Source organism: Perca fluviatilis, chromosome 13 (genome assembly GCF_010015445.1).
Source record: "Perca fluviatilis chromosome 13, GENO_Pfluv_1.0, whole genome shotgun sequence".
Lineage (NCBI taxonomy): Eukaryota > Metazoa > Chordata > Actinopteri > Perciformes > Percidae > Perca > Perca fluviatilis.
The window spans coordinates 25,902,026-25,926,416 of NC_053124.1; the positions used below are offsets into that span (position 1 = coordinate 25,902,026).

A 24,391-nucleotide genomic window follows, 5' to 3' on the forward strand; every position below is an offset into this window, starting at 1 on the left:
CCTTCTTCTTATTGCCTGTAACACTGCTTCACAGTGTGGGATCCTGTAGTTAAATGGGAGTGTTTAAGCCTCTGATTCAGTTCCTCACACAAGTCGTACTCCCTTTTTTCCTCCCTTGCTGTCTTTGACATTCACTGCTATTTAAAAAAAAGATCCCACCAGCTCTTGCAAATGCCTGCCTGCAGGCTACAATGTCAGAAGCTATCATTCACCACACAGTGATCTGTGAAAAGAGTGGGGAGATTCTCCCCCTGACCCAGCCCTGTTTTCCTGATTTCAGCTGTCAAACAACAACGTTTTTAATGCAACAAACCAAATAAACATGATCCTTTTCACTTTTCACATTTTATTTTCTAGCAGCAGAGTTTCTTGTGAGTGCAGTGTTTTTTCTACAGCTGCCTTCAAATCTGGTCTTTGAATGCAAGATCATTCTTAAAATGATTGCTGCTTGCCGCTGCTGTGCTATCCCATAATCATGCAAATTTCACCAACTGCATGTTCGCAGTGATCACAGAGATTACCGATCTCAAGCAAGTTTCTCAAGTTTTCTCTAAAATATGTTTTTTAAATCATAAGACTGAATTGTTTATTTAACAAATATTGTGCTTTATTTGGTTGACGTCGGACAGTGAGGGTATGTGGCTATGAGTCGCTCATCAGGATCGGGAAACCAACTTTCCAGTCTCCTGCCGACTCGGCTAGCCTAGGCTAGCTAGCCAGCTGGCCGGTCAAATTTTCAAATGTGAACATCAGAATAAACACAGAGGAAAAGGTGTAGATGGCTATACAAACTATGGCTACAATCCCGGCTACGTGGACAAGCGAAACCATCTCTGCGTCCATCTCTAGCTCTACATTAGAGGGAGCACCGAGGCAGCATGGAGGAATTGAACACTGACTGCCACGTCTCTGCTGGGCATCGTGCTAGCCAGTCTGCAGGACTTTTTCTGTGTGCCGATCGAACGGCCACATTCCGCTTTATGATGAATCATGCACATCAAGTTTAAGGAGCTGATGGGATAACATTTCCCTGGAATTGTACCTCGTACGATTTCATGTGACAAATAAAATTGATTGATAAAATTGAAATAAAATGTATTAATTGTACACTACTTCCAGTCACTCTTAACAAGAGCATCAGTAAAACGTCGAGATTTATAAGAGATTATCTTCAGAGAAAGGTCAGAGGTTAGGCTAACGGCCTGCTGAAACACACTGAAAGAGAACGTTCAAAAACTTGAACTCAGGTCATCTTACTGTAAGAGGGCCGGTAGAAAAGCCATGCTGTCCTAAAACATAGTTTGTCCTAACTAACGAATGCATGAAACTTGTTTGTCAGTACAGATTCCTAGTCTGGGTGGGGGGGGGCCAGTGTGTGTGTGGTCGGAGTAGGGGAGTTGTCTACAGGAGAGAATTCAGCAGCAAGAAGAAAATAGAAGCATTTAAAGATCTCTAATGAGAACAACCTGTGAGACATAACATGGTATTCGAGCATTAGGCTTGGACAATTTTTCTCAGATGAATTTCCAATCTTGAATAAAAGCTTCTGTTGAGCTTCCAAAAAACTCTTAAGAGAGTAACTACACTGCTGCAGAAAATTATTCCAGACATAGAGCCACCATTGTGGCTCTGCATGGATTGACTGGACGGTGTGTGTGTTTATGTGCATGAATGCTAAAAGAAAAAGAGAATTGTTACTTCTGCATCTTAATCATGCAATAAAACTGTCCATCTGTGCAGCTGCACAAATAATCTCAGATAAACTCTCTGAACAAGACACAGCATTGTTTTTCTTGGAAGTTAGGGTTTCTAAACTAGCACCTCCACACGACCACATTCATGTCCCGTAGCACCTAAATACCTGTAACACCTTTCACCCTAAAGGGCATCAATTTTCCGTGCAGATACTGACATAAGGCTGTAAGGCAGAGATTTTTTGGATACCAACAGCTGGAGGTGGCTTGTCAGGACTTGAGAAGTAAAAGCCACAGACCTCAACACAAGGCTATAGGGTGTTTAAAAAATGTGTAAAATCATAAGGTGTATTAGGGAGAATTTCTCCAAAAGCTTATGAACTACAAATTGCAAGTATTCACTTGCAATTGGTTTCCCTTGCCTACCTGCATTTGAACTATTGTGGCGCTTTGCAGCTCCCAATAGATGCGAAAATGTGTGCCGATATCAGCTGATTGAAGTCTTGACACAATCAGACATTGCAGTAATATTACTTAAATATTAATATTTACTTAAAATCCAATTTTGTATAATGTTGAAAAAGTAACAAAGAGGCACAAGCACTTTTAATGTGATGCAAATATGTGACTATAAAAAAAAGGTTGCTATCAACAACTTGCTGGTAGGTGCACACAGTGCAGTACTGTGTGGATATTTCTCCGTTCCTTCTTACTGATAACATGTGATGATAACCCCGAGCAGTGAGAGCTGATAGGGGTTTTATGATGACAGTTCTGGCGTGAGAAGCATGAAAGTCTATGCATTCCTGAGGGCGCGCCCACCCTCCTCACAGACAGGGGGAGCCGCCCCTCTGCGATAACACCACCCCTCCCCGAAGAACTCTGTCTACCTGTACATCTGTGCAAGTGACAGCATGCGATCTCAGTCCCACCGAGGACAGGAATGTTAACTAACACCATGTATCATCTGGCTAGCAGGTCCTGATGGGGTTTATGATGGACGGATCATGGTAGGAAAGTTGGACAGTTCAGGGAGAAACTTTGTCAAGGTGAAGAATGAAAGCCCCAGGGCATTATGGGGCAGATCCAACCTGAAGCGGGCATGAAAGCATGCACTACCACAGTGGAACAGCTCTGTCTGTAACTGTGAGGAATGTATTCCTTTTTAAAACAATCTCAGGTGCTGATAGGCGGTGCAAAGAAACAACAACACAGACGTTGAGTTGTTTTCTAACATTGCCAACGTTATTTTTCTCTCCATAATTAAAGAGGACAGATGACTCCAAATCACTTTTAAAGTAGGAGTGTCACTTTCAGGAAATATGCATTCAAAAGCACATATAAATAGCCATATGTTTTTACAATCTTGCAATTATGAGAATATGAGAACTAGATTATTGCTGGATTTATGATCTTCAGATGTGACTGCCAAGGCCAATTAAAAAGAAGATAAACTTATTTCTCAACACGATTTGTCTCCCTCTTCTGTTGGAAAAGCTGCACAACAAATCATAAGAAAAGTCAAAATATGTAATGCTCTACTGTAATCCACTTTGATGTCTAACTAGTAGTTGGCAACCCTCTTTGCTCTAAATTCAGATAAGAGTTCCGACTACTGTTAAGAAAGTCCACGGCCACTTGGGGCCCTGCAGTGCTGATTCATAGACCGTCTCTTTTAAATGTGGGAAGAGTGATTTGTGAGTGGTTGCTATGACAACACATCAAAAACACACAGAAGCTGGGAGTCCATCAGCGTACTGTTTAAAGAGCGGTTTTGGCCCCAAACCTCTGGAGAACTTTAGCTTTGGAATGAGAAAAAAAAAAAAAAAAACTTTCTCACAGCACCACAGTCCGCAAATAATAATACAGACATTTAGAAGATTTGATAAATTACAGATTATCTTTGTGACATGTTCAGAGTGAATAATAAAGTAGATAAACAAACATTTATTCAACATTTCACTCAGATTAAGCCTTTTCTTAACAAAATATGAATGTTTACGGAGTCGTTATTGTATTCAAATGTCAACAGTGATTGTGCCAAGAGGCAGCAGTGACACACATTATCCTTTTAAAACAAAGCTCAGTACTCACTATACATTTTTAGACTACAGACCCCTGTTAAAGCTTGTAACATTAAAACCATCAAACGCCTTCAAATAAAAGACAATTGACATTACCTATAAGAGCTGCAATTAACTATTTATTATAACTAACAATAATTGATCTGATAATCTGATGATTGTCTTGTTAAATCCATTCATCATTTGGTTTATTAAACGTCAGAAAAGGTTGCATATTTAAATGGCAACAGTCTAAAGCCCAACGGTTTTTAGCTTATTAACATTACCAGAAAATAGTTGAATTTGAGAAGCTGGTCAAGGTAACATTATTAATACCCAAAAGGTAGATTTGGCTTACAGTGGGAGTTGAATGGGTCAGCCTCCTTTTACAAACACACACACACACACACACACACACACACACACACACACACACACACAAACACACAATCAGCAGCAGACTGTAGGATGTAACGTGACAAAGGAGACATCATTGCTCATTACTAATAAAATACATTAAATCAATAGTTCCGCAGACACAAAGAAAAATATAAAAATCAATTAATTAATAAAAATAAATAAGGCAGCAGACCTGTATTGCTACTACTTATTTAATATACGTATAGCCGCTGGGACAAAGCTGTTTCTGTATCGCTTAGTTTTACAGGGTGGTACTTCATACCTGCGTCCCGACGGTAGCAGCTGAAATTCCCGATGTATAGGCTGGGAGTGGTCTTTCAAAATAGTTCCAGCGATCCTTTGTAACTGTTTAGAATATAGGGATTCTGTGGCTTTCCTATCAGCTTACTGGACCACTTCACAATTTGATTCAGACAAGAAGTAATCAATAATTAGCAAGTCATTTCAGCTCTACACATTACAGTAATCTGCTCTCGTCAGGATATTGTCATCACTGATAATGCTCATGTTATCTTTGTGTCAAATTTTATAAAAGTGCAATAACAGTTAATGAAACAATAATAATAATTAAAAAACAAACAAACAAACAAAGCTTTGCTGTGAAACCTCTCTTCATGTCTTGTGGGTGGAGGCATGGAAAAGGTTAACATCATCACCATCAGCACCCCAACAGCCCCTCCCAAGCAGAACCTCCTCCTATTACAGCACAAGCGCTGAGAGAAGGAGAGGGCGGCTGAGCGCTCGGACCTACCTGCGCAGCACATGCGGCTGTACAGATGAGTCCCCACTTCTCCGCAGCTCATTTCATGGATGTAATTAGTTCGTCGATATAGCATTTGGTGCTCCAGCCCGCCGCACCAGGACGGCACAGCAGCGCGCATCGTATCCTCCACTTCGGCCATCCTGCTGTGTGTCTGTTCCGCGCGTAAACGAACAGCGCGCTGGGCTTTCCCGAAAACGCCCCCTGACTCGCGTATTTCTCGTAACGAGCCCTCAAAACTTTTCTTTCTCCTCTATCCGAGCCACAGAAAAAAAAAAAAGCAGTGTCGTGTCAGATTGCAGACACTTTGTCACAAGCCCAGCCCACTTTTGTTCTGTTTACTGAGATGAACTGGAGAGCTCTCTGCTGCTCCATCCTCCTCTGTTGCCGCCTTCGTGCGTAGCGCGTACAGTAACAACGATTTGTGCCATTGAAGCGCGCCTGAGAGAGACGTCCCGAAATAAACAGACCGGAGGGTTGTATATGCTGCTGAGGAGTACACGCTACGTCCCTATTTTAGCATGTGTGATGTCTAGGCCTCTCCCCAGATTACATAACCACCCAGGCTCCGAAGTGCAAAGCAGAAACTAGAATAACTTGGGAAGCCACATTTAATATGATAATTACACAGCGAGAGATGCTCCTCTCTGTTGTCTCACTATGTGTTAACGAAGGGTAGTGTTTGACTGCGCACATAAGCAACTTTTGCCCGCAGGCAGCCTAATAAATGATCACCTTCCCTCCCACGCATGTACAACAGCTGTGGATCATAAATAACTCCAACATATGAGTCTTGTTTTCTCTCTTTCTTTGCGTAACATTAAGAAAGGGATCACATTCACAAGCTTATAATTTTATTGGCTTATTTTAAGTTAAGGCAGCACAAACCACCAATGTGAGAGGGGTGGGGTGGGATGAGGGAGAGCTCAAGCGAGTGTGAATGTATATGTCCTGTATTGTATTGTCCTTGTCTTATTGTCCGTTGTCTCGAGGACCCCCTCGAAAACGAGATGCTTCATCTCAAGGGGTTATCCTCTTAAATAAACAATTTCAATTTCAATTTCATACATATTTTAGGTCATGCTAAAGACAATCTAGCTATAGAACTGTAATTCAAACAAAATAACACCAGCAACTAAAGCTTTTCAGCAACTGAACTTCACTCCACTCAAAGGAACATCTGTAAATTTCTATTCAGAACGAGAGTACGTATTAGTAGTAGTAGGTTACTTAAAATATTCCAAAAATGCATTTTTTTCTTAGCTGTTGCTTACAAGATATTTGGCTGTTTATTTACAGAATTATTTTGCAAGAGTAAAGATCATGGTTGCTACACATAACTGCATACAATATGAACATGTGCTTTTCTTTTAATGTCTCCATGGTTTGCCTCTAACTATTTGGTAGAAAAGAATAAAATGTAATTAGTTTAAGCTATAGCCTTTGATGCAATTTGGAATTCTGCTGTGGCTGTTGTCAGTTTTATAAAACAGGTTTGCATCTCTGACAGTGATAACAAAAGTAGGAAATGATAACTAATACACCCACGGGCTTAATTCTCTGGATCACACAAAAGCGCTATTGAACAGCATTCAAATGCTGCAGTAAACCACAGCCTGTGTTTAAGAGTAAGATAACTGACTTTAGCATTTGAAAACATCAATAAACACCAATAAATAAATTCATAAAATAATTCAATTAAAGCAAACTATCAAAGACACTAACATGTTACTACTATTGTGTCCTTAATCTTAAAATAATTAAAACTTGGATTGATGGAGGATGCATGTGTTCAGATGTCTGCAGGAGGTGGTGCCAATTTTCCTAAAAGGAGTGGTTGAGACTTTATCACATGTCGAGGAGACACGGTTGCTGGCCCTTCACCCTCTGAAACATAAACACAGATCAGAGCCGAGCTGCTCTGCCATAACTGGGAGAGCCCTGACTACTTGCAAGGTTTACCACTAATGTGTTTTATGTTACGCTTGCTATTGTGAAGGGCATGTAGGGACGTGGTGGGAGGGCATTGTTTTCAACACTTGGCGTCCTTCAATAACGGCATGTTTTTTCACTTTTTTAGTTAAAGCAGAGCGGGCCATCCTCCTTCCTTAAGTCTGTTATTACTGGCACAGTGAAAGGAGACAGGAAAGTGAGTCACAGCTTCTAACCACCAGTCAAAATCTAAACCCAATCCTACAATGTGGCATGTGGTTTAGCAGACACAGCCGCCAGTCTAGTGGGTCCTCCATGAACACTGATGCAGATTGGGAGTGGCTTCCCAAACGGATTAGACAAATTGAGTGTTGTGAAGCGAATGGAGCTTTTTAATCTATTGAGTCTTCAGAGAGCCTCGTACAAAACCGTTAACGTAAATCTTAAGATAAAAGAAGAGTCAAACGCGACAAGGGTCGGCATTACAGAGTGTTGAAGAAGAGGTCAAAAGCCTTGTTTTTATGATTTGACCAACAGAGAACTCAGATTCTTTTAAAGGTCCCGAGGATCCGCATGCGGCCTTGTGAAGGAAAGCCATAGACCTCCTGCTTCAGTTTGTTGTGACTGTAACCAGGATACAGTCCACTGTCCCCAGTGTCGAGTTCACTACCATTAGCCAGTCGCCATGCGTGGCACTCTGTGAGCTTTTTTTAAACCTGGCTCTGGGTAAAAATCCCTTTTACCTACTTTCCCCTTCCCACTGTGTCAAAGGCACCTTGTGGCTCCTGCTAACTTACACAAGTAGACCAGCTGCATCCTTACCTTCAGCATGTGATACTGCGGATGTTTGGAAGTGTGGCCATTGTTTACACTACAGGTCCCGTACAAATCAGACAGACAGAAATTGATCGTGAAACCTCCCTCCTCTGTTGAAAATACATCATTAAAGTGCAGACAAGTGCTGGGAAGAAGGAATATGACCGTTGCTGATGCACAGGGTTTAAACTTATTGTCTGCACTGCGGCAAATACACAGCTGAAAGCAGATCTCTTGAAATGCAAATCGGCTGGATATTGACAGAAGGCAGAGATAGCACAGTTTTGCAATGCAATGTTTGCCAGCAATTTACCAGTCAAACTACTCTTCCTGGAAACCTTTATTTGATCAGTGCTCCAGCTGTACACAGCCTACAGAATATATATACTCATGGAGCACAGATGAGGAGAGGTGGATACATCTGTATTTAATGTGTTTCCACTTTTTACTTTTGTTCTGATTTGCATATTAAGCCTTAATGGGAATAAGATAACGTTTGTGGGTCTGTTTATTCCTCTGATGACTTGCCACTGTTCTGAAAAAGTACTCTTACTGTCAAAACAAACTGATCTCAGGTCGGTCCCAGGGGAAAACTACCCTTATCTACTCAAGGTGTGTTCTCCTTGACTTCCTTTGAACAGGATTGTGCTGTTTACTACTATCTGACCTAGACCACAGGGAGCGGTAAGGGAAAAGTACAGTGCCTGGCTTCAGTTTAGCAAAACAACCAAACGTTTCAGGACAGTGTGCATTCCTACTGTTACAAACAGTTTATAGCTTGATTCATTTAAAGTTCAGGTAGATAAGTTAAGGTGTGACTTGGGGCTACTTTATTCTTTTAAGCTGCTTCATTGTCCAAAGTTACTGAATTGTGAGTGTCTGTTAGTCAAACCGGTTTCTCACATTACTTTCAGAGGTGGGACAAAAACAACTGCCCTTTATCTTCACCTGCAGACTCAGACTGTCACTCAGACCTTTAATTTGCCTGAGGGTGTCGCCGGCAGAGGTGTGTTTGACATTGTGCCAAGCTGTGTCAACAGTAAACTAGGTCTGCCTGAGGTGTGGCTGGTGACATTTAAAGCCACAGATGCCTGCAGGTAACCTTCAGGCTATTCGGTGGATCAAAGAGTAATAATTTTTCCTGCAAGCACATGATTGGTATGTGAAAAGGAAGTGCTTAACTTTTTACACTTAACAGCATTCCAAGAAGAAACCGACTGAACAAGTCTAATGACAATAGAGGAGAAACCACAAATAAAGATATATAAAAGACTAGTCAAGGGCTTAAACTCACACACAACTCAAGCCACATCTCTACAAAGATAGAATTTGAATGAAATGATGACGCATTTTTAAAAGGACACTATTCAAGTACCAGCGGAGGAGCAAAGCTGATGCTGAGGTGTGCACATCAAAGCTCTGACGAAGCAAACAAAAAACAGTCAACCAGAATACTCCAGCTCCGACGTCATCACATTACAGCCAGCATTTACAGGGTTAACTGCAACATCTCCGCACCACAGGAAACCGAGACGTGTGAGGGAAAAAAGAGGGGGGAGTGAGGACGAGAGAGGAGTGTGCGACAGAAAAACACACAGGACAGGAGAGAGCAGAGACGACAGACGAGAACAGCCGGCGAGAAACTATTTGCACAGAAAACCCTTGATCTACCTTCCTCTTAAGACACCGTCATCTCTCCTGAAGTAAGCCTTGTAGCGATGAGATTTCTAGCTTTTCTTACCTTGGTTCTTCCGTACTCTCCACTGCCAGGCAAAGATTAAAGTAACAATGTGACCCACAACCACAAGGGCTGGGAACACATTTCCAGGGGGGCTTGCCGGCATCGGGCCTGTTACAAAGTGGAGAGTCCCAGGCTCTGAAGAAAGAAGGGAGGGCTGGGGGTGAAAGGTGAGGGGAGTGGAGGGGGTGTGCACCTAGGGCTTTGGTGCCATCACGGACTTTAAAACAAGCAGTGCAGCCAAGTTGTCCGTGACTTTTACGAGAGAGAGAAGAGCGAAAGAGCACCCCTCCCTCTCCTCTCTTCCCTGTGACTCAGTCCTCTGGCAGAAGTGGCCAATCTCCCTCCCTCCCCCTTTTTCCCTGTACTTTACTCTAACAATTCCTCTTTAAATCTTTTTCACACTCTTCTTTGTTATCTTAAGTTGTACTTATTTCAAAATTAGCTGTAATTCTCCCAGCACAAGCAACCTTGCAGCCTTGTAGTAGTTAAAAATAAGTTTTGCACCCCCCCTCCATGGCTCAAGTGACTCCACTGGTTTTGCCCTACAGGAACTATCTCGCTGCAGCCTATCTGCAGGAGTTAATAATATATGAGGCTGTTTTGTGTGAGACACACACACATCCACACACACCCAAAAAAAACAAAAATCATTCCAGTCAGCCTTGATAAGAAGCGAAACTAAGCGCGAGTGTGATCCTCCTTGAGCCAGTGTCAAAGTTTCCAACTCATTCACTCCATAGGATTTTATTTTACCCACCAAAGCCCCTTCAGTTATTTTCCACCATGTTTTATGAGTCACAGATCATCCAAGACCAACCCCTTCCTCCTTTTCTTAATGTTTATATTGAAGCCATGCCTCCCCAGTTTATTTTTCCCCTTCACAGAATAACCCACTCGCAATCAATTCATTCTCATTATGTAACTTCACTGTTTCCCTACTGTAGAGATGCTAATTGCTTTCTTATGCTTGGGACAACACAACCAGAACCTATAAGCTTCCCAGAAACATTTTTAACCGCATACGGTTTTACCACCAACCCTTTCAAAATACCAACTGCATTTTTTAACCCGTAATTTAGAAAGTGCTTTTCATTTTTCCTCTGGACAGGTCCTGTTATTAAAACACTGAAGAACCTTGAGGGAAAATGTCTGCTTATACTAGAACGATCCCCTTCTGACAACATCACTTGAGTTAGACACTTTCAAACCTGTCAATCATCTGTAACTACAATCTCGCTGTCACTGTGTTATCACCAGTATATTCCTCTCTGAGCATTTCACCTGGGTCTCAGCAACATGCCTTTTGTATTCAGTGTTAACCCAGTGCATAGAGCTATGCAAGGACTGTAAACCCTTAACACTTGATGGATCTTCTCTAATAACACTAACTGTAACAGCTACAACACCTGCTTGCATCACTGTTGAGACATCAAAAGTATCTCGCTGCGGGCAAAATGGCAACTCTGCCAGAGTTTCTGTTGCCAGAACGTTACGCAGTAACCCAACACCAAGACCAGTGTCATGACCACACGTGCTCCATTAAACAAGCAGAAATAGACGTAGAGCTCAAGCTGCCTTTGGCATGAGCACAGTGTCAAATAGTATACAGAGGAGAGTTCAGAAAAGTCCTCTGGTGGACAGGCGTTTGACAGACTGAAAAAACTAGGGTACGCTATGACAGAGTTGAGAGAATACTGTACATTTAATAAATAAAGCAGTTGGGAACTGAAGCTAAAGGACACTCGCAACAAATAAGAAAGGGTGATTGTAACTGGGTGATTTTCATCTGACGTGTTGGCAGATAATTCTCGGTAAAACCCTAAATGATCCTATTTTCAAAATGTCAACCAAATCCCCAAAGCCTCAGAAGCTGGCAGCTCAAATTGTCAGTTAGTTACAGTGAAGACTGAGCAAAGGAAATAAAACCGAGGGAGCAGTACAGATGTCTGGAATTCATTCATTCTACCACTCCTTCATGGGAGGAGCCAGCCCCCTCCCACTCTCTTCACATGGTATGTGTTTGCTCAATCATTCCCATATTGTGATAAATGCTTAGCATACTCATACGAAGGCAATAAAGCCAAACTTTAAATCAATATATAGTTTGTTAAGTAAAAAGGTCTTTTGATTTCAGTTAAAATGCTTCAATTGCTAATGACAAATATTTCCCAAAGAGCACAGGTAGGTAAGCAATGAGAGGAATGTCAGAGACGTTTTTAATTTGCAATCGTCTAAAAAGATACTGATGCTGGGAGTGGCACTGTCCTGAGATGACATGCATAATGCAAGACATTTAACTCTATCAATTATTCCTGTTTTAGCATCCCCAAATGTACTGATATAGCATTTAAAATTAAATGTTTCTGTAAAAAGGAAACCTACCGTTTGGTGGTCCTGGACAGAAACAGCAGCATAAGTCCATCTTTGCTCAGCGTCTTCACAACTTTTAGAGAAAATACTGAACTGCCAAGGAGTCAAATCTGACCTCACGACATTGTGTTCTGATGAAAACTCAGGGGGGCGTGCTGAAAAAGCATGAAAAAAAAAAAAGAGAACCGGAGGCACGGCTGGGAAGTGAAAACTAGACAGCGTTGCGAGTTTGACTTAATTTGTGAGGCTTTCCTTAGTGGAAACAGCATCTCATGCGTGGTGGTTTCTGACGAACGCCACTGGATGGAATCCATGTGTAGGGCTGCAGAAACTCCCAGGGACACATTTTCTTACAGGCTTTAGACAAAGAGCGGAAAACATGATTTTTTGCCAGCAAGCTACTATAACAAAGGATTCTCTGTTTAATCCATTAAAAAGTCGGAGACAGTTAAAATATGCCCCCATATTCACAGGATATGGATCATACTGTTAGTCATACACGACAATGGATTTAAAGCTAAAAAAAAATGGGAAAAAAGTGGGAGCTGAGTCTGAAACATTTCACTGATCATTAATAATAAAAATTTGAAAATAATAATAGAGGATTTGTACTAGTATCTAACATATTGGCTATATTAGCACACATCTATACAGTACAGTAGTATCTTTGTATAACTGTAGGCTATATTTTTTCATTTTGGCCATTATTCTCATTGTGGTTTATTTGTGTTGAACTGTTAAGAACATTAACTATTAACATGAAGTGCTATTCCTTGTACTACCCAGTTGCAGTAACTTTTATGTTTGAACTGTCAAACATTCCCTGGTTGCAGTTTCTCAAATATGAGATGTGGCTTATATAACTGCAGGTTAAATATCTTTTTATTTTGGACTGTTAGTCAAACAAAACAAACAAAATGAAGATGTAGGCTCTCAGCTCTGGGCTTAATTTCAATTAAATTCAATTTGTTTCACATTTTATCAACTAAATGATTTATACCAAAAGTAATAAAAAAAAAAAAATCATTAGTTGCAGCCCCGACAGATAAATTACAATAACAAGCAAAACTAAAATGCTGCGTCTCTACTCAAGGCAACACACAGTCTGTGTATCTCAACGGCATGTAATCTATGCAGCTGTGCATTATTTCTGAGCCTACCCAGGCCTGGTACTTCACTGTGATCCCTAGTATTCACCCGGAACAATCTTGGGGGGGGGGAGTAAGGCATCCAGTCAGGGGCCCTCCTGCTGCCCACACCCCCTAGATTTAACACCAGGGAACATGATCCCAGACACGGTCTATCAGCGTGGGTGGTATCTAACTCAAGTTATGAACTATAATCTGTTTCACTCTTATTGTCTAAATAAACACTGGGATCTGAATAAACCAGACACAGAGGGTGCAATTCTGGTAAAAAGCAATCTTAAAAACCTTTAAAACAATGTGCTGTCACTTAATCACAAACAACATCCAACTCTGTCCTGGGTTATCTGATACACTGGCAGTGAGAGACACACCCATACCTACTCCATCCTCTTTGGTCCTCTGCACAAGCTCAGACTCACCATAAAGTATTTATGTGCTGACACCTTTTGGTAAGAAGATAGAACTGTTCCATGAACAAAGACTTCCTACCTTGGCCGTGTTGAATCAGAGCCTCCATGAAGTCTCTAGTATTATTCATTTCCATCGCAGTTCAAGTGGTTTCTTGTTGATTTCTTTTTGTCACTATATTACATAATAAATGCAACATATAGTACTATGACACAGCAGGTTAGTGACTCTGTGTGCTGCATTCCATTCTAGTACGGTATGGTCTTTTTAAATGTTGGAGTTTACATTCATTGCAGGCTGGGCTAAAACGCTGAAGAGCAGATGGAAGGTGGCAACTGCCACACGTTCTCATCTGGACTGCTTCTGCTGCTTCGCCCTTCTTGCGGAGGCACAGGCAGGAAAAGCTGAGTGTGGCTTAATTGGACTCACATTTCCCAGGCTCTCTGCTTAGTCACATATCAGCCCTGAAAATGGAAAGTTCTGAGGCAGGCTGCATATTAAGGTAAAGCCTGGAACTTCAATATGGGGCTTATGCAGAAGCACTGCTCATCACCAATCTGTGTGAGTCATACATATTTATATAGCAACTATGAGAAACGCTGACTGTTCTGTAAGATGAAGAGAACATGACAGGACGGTCTGTGCATGTAAATAATGTGCAATATAGTAGCAGGAATGTATTTAAAGCAGATCACTTTTCCCCCAGCAGGTGGCAGAATGAACTCCATCAGTCATCAGTCAAACACAACTTTATATCAACAATATCTACATGTATGTTTTATGTATGTTTTAATAGGTTAAAATATCTTCTAATTTGTAAATGGATTTAATTATATACAAGCTATTAAAATCTACAAAATACCTACCAAATTAAATATTAACTAGCCTAACTAGAAGTTGCTCTAGTAGACCCAATTTCCTTGAACTATACTGTATGTATAAATGTATGTCTGTATATCTATTTACATGCCTTGATGTGATTAAAGCTGGTCTACAGCACGATAAAGACAAGTTTCCCCATGGATGTGCATCCGTTCATGTGACAGTATAGACAATATATAAATACCCTAGGGTGACTGCCTGTGTCTGTACTTGTATGGAACAAGCATGTATCAGCATCACTAAACAGATGATCTGCTACCTCTGTCTAACATGCAAGTCACAGCTTTCTGTTTGATCTCACCCAGAAACATCTCACAGGAAGCATTTATAAATATTTGCGCACAGAAATTGGCACCAAAAAACAGCACAGATATTAGTTAATTAGTTAATCTGTGACATTTAGTAAATCAAATAAGTGAACACTAAATATGCAAATGGTTATGCACTTTGTTTTAAAACTCCTGCCTGCACAGATGCCTCTATTTTAACACAAATTGACACTGAAAATTGTGCAAACATCTATATGAAATCAATTATAGGACTTGTATGTGAGATTAAAACCTAAGACTTCACAACTGGCCATACAAGTAAGCCACAGGTTGGCCCAAGTCTTCATGCATCCAGTAAAATGACACCTAATTGGCAGTCTGGTTGTTATTAAGCTGTATGGGAAACGACAAGAGCATTACTTGTATTGTTAGAAGATTAAATTATCCCTCTCTCAACCTCCCAAACACATTGCCCATAGCAACACCCAGATAGCCACTACTGCAGACAAGATAAGAGAGGAGGAAAGAGATGAAGAGGAGAAGGATGAAGAACTAAGACAAACTCAAACCTTCCAGGAAATCAGGCCAGACCCTCTGAACATCCTGCTGATTCTCAGGGTCCTCGTTGAGGAAGCCTTGGTCTCCCTGAAGCAGAGTGGTCTTCAGGGCAATAACTGGACACTCTGAAGGGACTACAGGGCTGGGACAGCCTGCCTCAGAGGCTGCACCGGTGGAGGTCTCTGAGACACGAAACCCAGAGATGGCTGTCGTAGGAATGGTCTTCTCCATGACTTTCTGGGTGTCCGCTATATCAGCAGTGTCATAATCCACAACTGTTTCTGTGGCTGTTGATGGAGAGGTTGCTGAGTCATGGTCAGGATCAGACTTAGAGGCCTTAGCCTTGGTCACAGGACCGCAGACATCAACATACAGCTGTTTCATCGTCTCAACATCATATGACAACTTCTCAACAGTTTCTTCAGTCCCCACATCAGCTTCCTCAAGAACACCTTCATCTTTAACGTCTGGTCGTTCATCCTTTTCAGTAAGCTCTGCCAACAAAAGGATTGTTTGCCGGTCCACCACCACATGTTCACCAGGTTCAACCTCAGGTGCTACCTCTCCAGGTACCTCCAAGGCTAGATTTGAGTTTTCTCCTCTTGTTACATCTGGTGCCAGTTCTTGTGGGGGCTCCTTAATCGTAGCCTCCTGCATTTCCATACATTCAGATTCTTCCAAAGCTGCAGGTGGGTTTGGAGCAGCCATCTTAACACACTTCTCCTGGACTTCCGTCACTGGGGCACAAGGAACCGTGTGAACAGTTGGCATCTCTTTGGAGAACTTTGGTACAATTGAAGAAGAGGGGACTAAAGAAACTGGTAGCTTGGTCTCCTTCACTGAGTCAGGACATCTGGTGGCTCTGTCCTTAGTGGGGAGAAAAGACGCTCCAAAACTTTTCCTGTTACCCGCATTGGCCCAATGTTCCTCTTCTCTGCAGAAATCCTTTAAAAAAGTCTGGGTCTGAACACCAGGCTGGCCAACTGATGCATCACACTGGTAGGAGCCTCTGAAGTGTATTGTAGGTATCTTAGCTTGTTCTCCCTCTTTAACTCTCTTGTGGCGGTAAATGTGCCTGTCCATCAGGGTCTCTTGGCTTTCTCTTACAGGTTTGGGTTTTGGGATGTACGATGTGGGGCCTTTCACTGTTTGCACTTCGCAGGTATGCAATTCCTTCGTTGGTGAGATAGTAATAGGCATGTTTCCAAGCAAAAGTCTCCCTGACACAGCCCTTAGATTTGAGAGAGCCCATGGCGCTGATTACCTTCATGTTGGTAACCCCTGTGATGTCAGGGTGCATGGACTGTGGACGCTTGTCCTTCTTGGCCACAATCACACCATCTCGAAAGAGAAGCTCATAGATTGCCCTCAGATCGGCTAAGGGCATTACCATTCCAGCCACCATTTTAACTACTAGTTTTCTTTTATCTCTTTGAGGAATTTCCTCTTAAAATATTTCTGACTAGTACCACTTTACTATACGGTGTTTGCATGCAGTAGCATCAAACTAACAAGACAAAAATCTTTCCTTTTGCTTCACTGTGATAAAGGATTTATCTACCAAATTATCATCATGAGTCAGCATGGAGAAACAGCGATGCTCACAACCCCTCCTACCTTTCTCAGTCCCCCGTCGAAAGAGAAACTGTATAGAAGAGAGGCGAGAGGGATGAAAGGAGGAGAATTCAAGGGGGTGTGTGCACAAAGGATGAAAACAGAAACCAAAAAGATCAGAGGGAGCCGAGTAGAGAAGGTTTGTACTCTGTGCGGCTGATGGGCATTACTGATGCAAGCCCAACACCGTCTTTCGCCAGTTTTAAGGATTAAGAAAATAAATAATGTAGTTTTAAATCTCATACTTCCTTATTCTCATAGTTTCCCATCTCTTATACAAATCAACAATTCTATCATTCTTATAAGAAATAAGATGTTAATACTGTCTCAAACTCAATCAACACTTATAACAAAATAATAACAAAAAATCTGAAAGAGAAATTGTAACGTCATAAACTATTTTGTAAACATTTTAAACATGTAGAAATGTATCTCTCCAATGTTAGTTTTCTACTTTAAAAAGGGTTTAATACTTGGGAAGATGGATAGTTTTTGCAGATGGGATATTCTACTATCCTAATTTAAAAACAGTTTAAGAAATACATTCCTTCTAGAACATAGAGGTCTCTGCTTTAGGCCTGAAATTAGTCAAAAAAATTATTTTCTAATAAACAATGAGATTAAACCACACTCAAAAAGCATGTTATTTTACAAATGTAAATCGAAGGTTTGCTCCTCGGTCGGTGTCTCTTGCTCTCTTCTAAGTCATATTGTAGAGCACTCAGTCACATGACATGTTTTGTCTGGTGTAAAGATTTATAATAGATATAACTTTAAATCACAGTGTATACTGTACTGAGAGACTTAGTGTACAGCTGATGCTCTAGCTGTAAAACCAGGCTGAGTGTATCCAGCGGAGGAAGCGAGCCGACAGATAAAAAGGTTCATCATCTGATAAGCGGCAGAGATGACACACAACCCGCTATCAACAGGGCTGAGGGGAAAACCACCACCAACACAAAACACAACACACAGCTGTAGCAAGTCTACAACCTTTAAAAGCTACAGATTGATGGTATTTAACGTGTCACTTTGACAAAAGGCAAGGGTACAAAATGAACAGCACACTTTGTATGTTAAACTGCTGAAGGTGCCCGATATTATATACTGTCAAAGCTCCTTTTCATTTCTAAAGGTTGGGAGTTGGAAAGCCTAAACCTAAGACTCAACTACTGAAAGAGTCCATCATGTCCCTACTTTTCCCTCAGCAGTCACAGCCCAAATCCACAAGCAGCCAACTCTGCAAACCTAAATGGAAAAGCTATCAAGTAATTTCTTTCCCTCAAAAGAAGACAAATGGGCCTGTGTTCAATGTTCTGTTACCCACCCTCTCTGAGACTGCTCGACACTGGAAAGCAATATGGAATCCAGGATGACCATGGTTGCCAGTGGGGCTAAAAATACGAAGGAGAAGGTTTGGAAAATGTTTGCAGGGGATGGTGATTTTTACCGTTTGCCTTTATGTGGTAGAACTGTTCCCTTCTCTGCCAGTTGCACTGATTCACTGTCATCCTATAATAAATATCAGAATAAAGCACATGCTACAGTGCCCTCTGCAGATCCCATTAAGAGTCCCAGGCTATACATAGTACCTAGTACAGCAGAAAGTGATCAGATAACTGTGAAGCTTACAGTTCTGCAAATACAGGAGAACATCTGTTAGCACTGTTTAACATTTACCATTCTAATAGTTTGTCACCCTGTTTGTCAAAAAAAAGGAATGTGAAACAGATTCACACTCTACTGGGAGCAATGTTTCATAACAAATCGCTGGCAATAACGACATACATTAGAGGCATCGAGCTTAGTGAGGACTCCAGCAGGTCTGGGTTAAACAGTATTAGTCAATCATTCTTACAGTTCAACACAGGCTCTGTGTAGAGGCCACATACAACTTTGAACAAATACAATAGGTATAATACAAAATAATACAAAAGTCCTTTTAGTCACACTGAACTCTGCAGGTGGAGATAACCCACCTTTCTGGGACATGGGAACGTTAAAACAATCACTGTAAAATACTTTTTTCGCCAGACAAGGCACCACTGCAGATCACACCAGGCAAATGATGTGCCAGTTCCCTGGTATTTTGATAGCCAGGAATGATATACTGAAGTGAAGATATCTGGAAGAATGAATCACAAATCATGAAGATGGCTGAATTGCTGCTTTGCTAGCATGGTTAAAGTCTTGACATATGGCACAGCAGATAAAATAATTGATGGTAGAAGAAAACAGATCTCTCACAGGGCAATAATTCAGTGGTATTTTGATTCATCCAAAACCTTGGGGCCTGTGTTGGTTCATTGGAGGCAAAGCCTTTATCTCCATGTGCTCTTCATTACCTGTCCTTGGGCTCTAAATCAAACAAAACCGCTGCAACAACAGACTTTTGTTTTGCTACTACCACTAAACCGCAGATGGAGAGAAATTAAGCAGTCTGTACCTGCGTCAAACCTCTTCTAGCTTCAGCTCTCAACTACAGCCTTTCTAATAACACACAGTACACAACGCATCAGCTATAACACAGTTACACATGTCTAAATAAACACTACTGAGTCACAAATTCACTATCAACCAAATGGGAATGAATATATACTATGCGGTAACTTCTTAAAATGAAGACAATCACTAAAATTCTAAGCAGCTACCCCATGTGAATATGTTTAACCATGAAGCAAACACAGCATGCTTAACCTTTGCCTGGATATAAATAAAGAAGTTGGTTTATTCCCGCTTGTGTCCCGGCGTGATGGAAACGTGTTGCCATGGTGGAAGTGGCAGTGGACGAGAGAATGGAGACAACTCAAGGTGACATTGGCTGCTTTAAAAACAAACCCATTCAACTCTTCTGGCAGATGAAGTGCTCTCTGCATTCCAGTACAGACTTTACAGCAAGTCATTTAAGCTATTTGGTTGTCTTCCAGGTTGTTAAATGCAACTTTGCATTTTGACATTTGGAAACGGAGCAGTGGGAAAAGTGCTGGGAGGAGTATTGCTTAAACAATATATATACACACACACACACACACACATCTGGTGATAAACGGACTATTCCTCAGTGATCACAATCTAGCGTGCACCCAATAAACACCTACAGCCATTCTGCTAGGTAAACCGTCTGAAGTGAAATAAAAGTAAATTTATTAGCTAGATATGTATCAAAGGGTGTCACTTCATCCATCTTTTTCCATGTTCCATCTGTTCTCTCTGTTGTGGAGTTGGATCTGACATCTGTTCACCTCATGTTCACTGAATTTCAAAAATATTTTACTGATTTGGAGAACATATTTTTCCCAAGGAAGACTGATTATCCGCTGATGTGCCTTATTAAAAATGCCCTGAGGTTTAAAGAACTAAAAACATCTTTGAGCAGTAAGGATGCATGTCTATTTAATGGCCATTTGTCAAAAAACACAGATAAGAAAACAACTATTATTCAGGCGTATTTTTAGGCATTAGCGGTCCTGCTCCCTTTACTTATCCTCCCAACACACAGATAAGCCTTGCGATGTATTTTATATATTTGAGACATATTGAGGGATAAGATCTGCAATGGAAAAAGAGCAGGACAGTGATAAGACCCTGTCAGGCCGGGTACCAAATTCAATACTTTTTAGGCAACGCCCAAATTGCCTCCTTAATATAGAGTATAGAAAAATGCCTCGTCATTCAATACCAAATTTCAATACCTCAGGGTCGGTGAGCCAATAAGATTTGTACCGTAATCTGTAATGTTGTAATTTCTTTCTGTTAAAATGGATTTTATAAGATTGGTATAGAAAACATTATCGTTCAGGAACCGGTATCGAAGTTACGACACCGCAGCCCTAAATGCGTATGACAACTGTTTGACTTTAGCCCATGTGGGACTGATACAAACCAGCCATGTCTGTAAATAAGTAGGCAGCTGAGTTAAGGTCTGGATTTAAACCTTTAAGACCAATCCTTGAGCAAGATGCTGAATCTGAATCACCTGTAGCAGGTTACTGTTCTGTTGCTGATAAGAAAGACTTAAACAAGTCTGCAGGATGACAAGTCGTAACAGTCAGGTGGTGGTGGTGCAAGGTATTTACCGTTGACTTAAAACACAAAGGTCGATGAGTATGAAATGTGTGACGTGTCTGTTTATCTGCAACACCCATGAGATGTTTTTAATTTGGGTATGAGGAAAGTACACCATAAATGTAATCTTGACAAGGAGATGACAAAGCAAGGCAAAAAGTTTCAGCTGGTATTGCACAAGCCACTCAGGCTATAAATGTTGATCAGTATAAAAGCATTGAAACATGAGCTGGCTAGAGGGCATTCAGGGTAAAATGGCTGTCAGTGTGAGCCGCTAATGGATGCTCACAGCACTGTTTGGCTGAATCACTGAACTTACAGACTTAAGAGGAGACCCCCGTGAGGCATCCCAGGGAGGCATGAAGCAGCTGCGGTGTCGACAGATACCCTATAAAGCATTTAAAGTGGAAACGCAGCTCAGATTGTCTGAAAGCTCACTGAGCTAAAATGGCCGACTTGGAAAGCCGCTAATGGATGACTGCAAATTGACGGAGTTTCCAGTTTGCCAAATCAGATCATAAGAGTATCGTGTGATTAACCATACGTGTGATTAACCATACGCCATAGCAACCGAAGAGGAGGAAATATGAGAGTTTCCGGTGTGTGTGTGTGTGTGTGAGACTGGCCACTGTAGTGAGTCACCAAACAACCATGGTAGGGTGTGGTTGACCAGGAATGCCTGTAACCATAGAAACATGATGCACCATAGAAATATGAGTAAATACACAAGGCCAGAACAGTGGTCAGATGAGAAAGCATTGCTACTGGCAACACAAAAAACACTTACAGGCTTCCTGGAAGTGAGAGGCGCTCAGTGGTTTATCACCGCGCAACTATAAATGAACATCCAAGTTTCAGATGATAAAAACATTGAAAGATTGACAAACTGGCAGCGTGGATACAGGATGAGGTGAGGGCAGACATTATTTTGGAGAGTGATTGTTATGTTACCATGCACACACACTTTCATCTCCGGTCTAGAAAACCCAAACCTGAAATAAAACCCTGACCACAGGAACTAGAAGTGGAAATATTAAAGAATATTTATGTTACTCATGTTTCCTATGTCTCCACAACACTTCTGCATCACGCTGTTGCCTCCTCGTAGCTCAGCAGCTCTGCTGGAAGCAGCATTTTGAGTTATCAATTGGCAAAGCAAGGATTGTTTACAACATACTGAACATACCGATCAACAGTCACCACTGGAATCTATTGTAATTGCTGTGAATCCAAGCTAATTACAGCCATATTCTGTTCTTACAGCAAGTGATACTCAAAAGACAGTATTTCTTCTCTTGACTTTCAGATTCAAAACCAAGCTGATATATAGTGATAGGTTGAATTGACAACAGAACATAAAGAAACAGGGGCACTACACTGAACTTTGCAAACACATGGACAATATCTAGCAAGTGGTCAAATGAGATTAGCTCTACATCTTGAGAAGAGAGTGTCCATATATGGGTTAGTTCATGGCTAAGGTAGTTATGTAACCTAGGGATGCTCATGGAGGTGCAAACTGATTGAAATTGGCCTGTTCTCTCCAAAATTTACAAAATCTTTAAGACCAGGGAGAAATCAGTGATGCTCTGAAAAACCTGATTGAAACATATGTCTAATATGTCTAATATAAACCATGGTGTACTGCAGTTGAAATAGCATAAATGGTTACACTTTAAGTAACTTTTTCTTCATGGCCGGCTCCACGGCTCATTAAAATACCCTAATTCTCAGATGCTAATTAACTACCAGATGAAGAAGAAACTTTGTCCACAGGATGTCACCCGAGGGTATTTAAGGTAATGGGTAAAATATCCACCGTGGTGCAACAACGGTGTTTTTGATTGCCAGATAAGCAAGAACAAAACTTAAAAGGCACTTTGGCAAAGCCTTGGATGACACTCCTATAGTCAGTCTGGAAAAGACTGAGGCCACTTTGTCAGCATGATATGTGAGGGGTGCCATTAGTGGAGTCCTATATATCAGCTTTGCCCTCCTCATAAACACAACCGTGACAGTGTGAAAGGGGCTACTTTAAAATAAACCCTTTCACTGAGTGCTTCACCTCCCCTCTGTCCAGCTACATTCCCTTCTTCTCTGTCCTCTTCCAGTTCACTCCCAGACTTTGCACCGCCATGAGAAAAATGCATGATAGTTACTACAATTTGTCTGGAGGAGAATGGCAAAGAAGAGGTCTTATAAGGTAAGAGCAGATTTTTTTCATAAGGTGGGGCGCCTTGCTGGCTGTTGTTGTCTGTTTTGCCTGCGGTGAGGGTTGGCAAACAAACAGCCTCTGCAGCTTTTATGACTTTGTCTAATGCCAGGCAAGTTCTGGAAATGGCACAAGGACGACAGCTTTATAACTTACAATTACTGACAAACTTAAATGTCAGTAGGAGGGATGCTTGAATATAACCCACTCTGGATAGTTACACAAGCAAAATATAGTATATGCATCATGTGAAGGTACTTTGAGGTTCAGGCAGGCTTTGTAACCCATTTCCTATAACATCTACGGAGACATCAAAGTCGATCAACAAGTCTATAACTGTCAATATAAGGCAAAAGCAATTAGCAGACTGATCAATTAGTCAACTGACATTAAATGAATCAACAATAATTTTGAAAATCAACTAGTTGTTTAAGTAATGTATCAAGAAAAAAGCCAAATATGAGGAATTTAATATCTTTAGGTTTTGGAGTGTTGGTCAGACGGAACAAGTAATCTGAAGACATCACCTTGGGCTCTTGGGATCTTATGTATAGGTTCATTGTAAAATTAAAATAATTAAAATAAAATCAACAGAATACATTAAATGAAAGTTATAAATACTTTCAGTCCTAATATTGCACATAAAGTGGACCCTTAGACTGTACAAACTGACGGCATCACACATGATTCCATCCTCTCACCAAGGGGTTGAAGATCAAGATTTGAGATACAAAAGTACAGAAAGAAAGACTGGGACACAGACACAGCCTCGAGCTACAGATCACATACAGTTGATTCACTTGGCATCAGAGCAAAGAGTGTCCGACATGATGACGAACATCCTGCAGCCTCTCATGCCACCAACAACCACAGCACATGCTGCCCAGTCACTACCATTATTATATCAAAGCTGTATTCATTAGAAAGCTAGGCCAAATACAAAGCTGGTGTGTAGCAAGGGGAAAATTAATTTGGATCAATGGAATGGGGACAAATGGTGACAAAGACAGAGACCTCAATTTTATAAAACTCTCTTGTCTAAGAAGACCATTACAATAACATAATATTTTAATCATAAACACATACAGGAGGAGCTCACCCTTTCTGTGCCACCTGACAGCCTCCACTGGCCCACACTGTCACCGGGGAGCCACAACACAAACACACAAACGGTTTAAAAGGCAAACAGCCACTTACCTAGAAGAAAAAAAACACAAGAGAAAGAAGCAAACACAGTTAGCAAAATGTAGTTTGTCCCAAAGTCAAATATCCACTATTTCAAAAACACATTCTTTAAAATTAAACTGTAAATGTAGGGGGAAAAAAGTATTTTTAAGTGGAGTGGTGTTGACACACAAACACCAAGTGTTACTGCAGTTAATGGGTTGAGCCTATTTGAGAAAATGTTTTTAATGGCATAAGATTTGGATTAATGTGCA

The 24,391-nt window shown here is 41.1% G+C and overlaps 1 protein-coding gene across 11 annotated transcripts in view; it reads right to left on the bottom strand.

Annotated features, from left to right (window-relative positions):
* The window catches only part of pleca (plectin a), a 112,956-nt gene that overhangs the window by 41,496 nt on the left and 47,069 nt on the right, over positions 1-24,391 (bottom strand). For 3 of the 11 annotated variants that reach the window (XM_039819235.1, XM_039819229.1, XM_039819228.1), the window contains exon 1: positions 4,929-5,152. The exons of 4 other annotated variants lie outside the window; for them this stretch is intronic. In XM_039819235.1, coding sequence (XP_039675169.1) covers positions 4,929-5,079 — 151 coding nt within the window. In that variant the 5' untranslated portion in view covers positions 5,080-5,152. Of the gene's footprint in view, positions 1-4,928; positions 5,153-9,426; positions 9,663-11,808; positions 11,892-24,391 lie in introns of those variants that run through there. 4 more of the 11 variants (XM_039819241.1, XM_039819238.1, XM_039819234.1 and 1 more) reach the window with 2 other exon arrangements.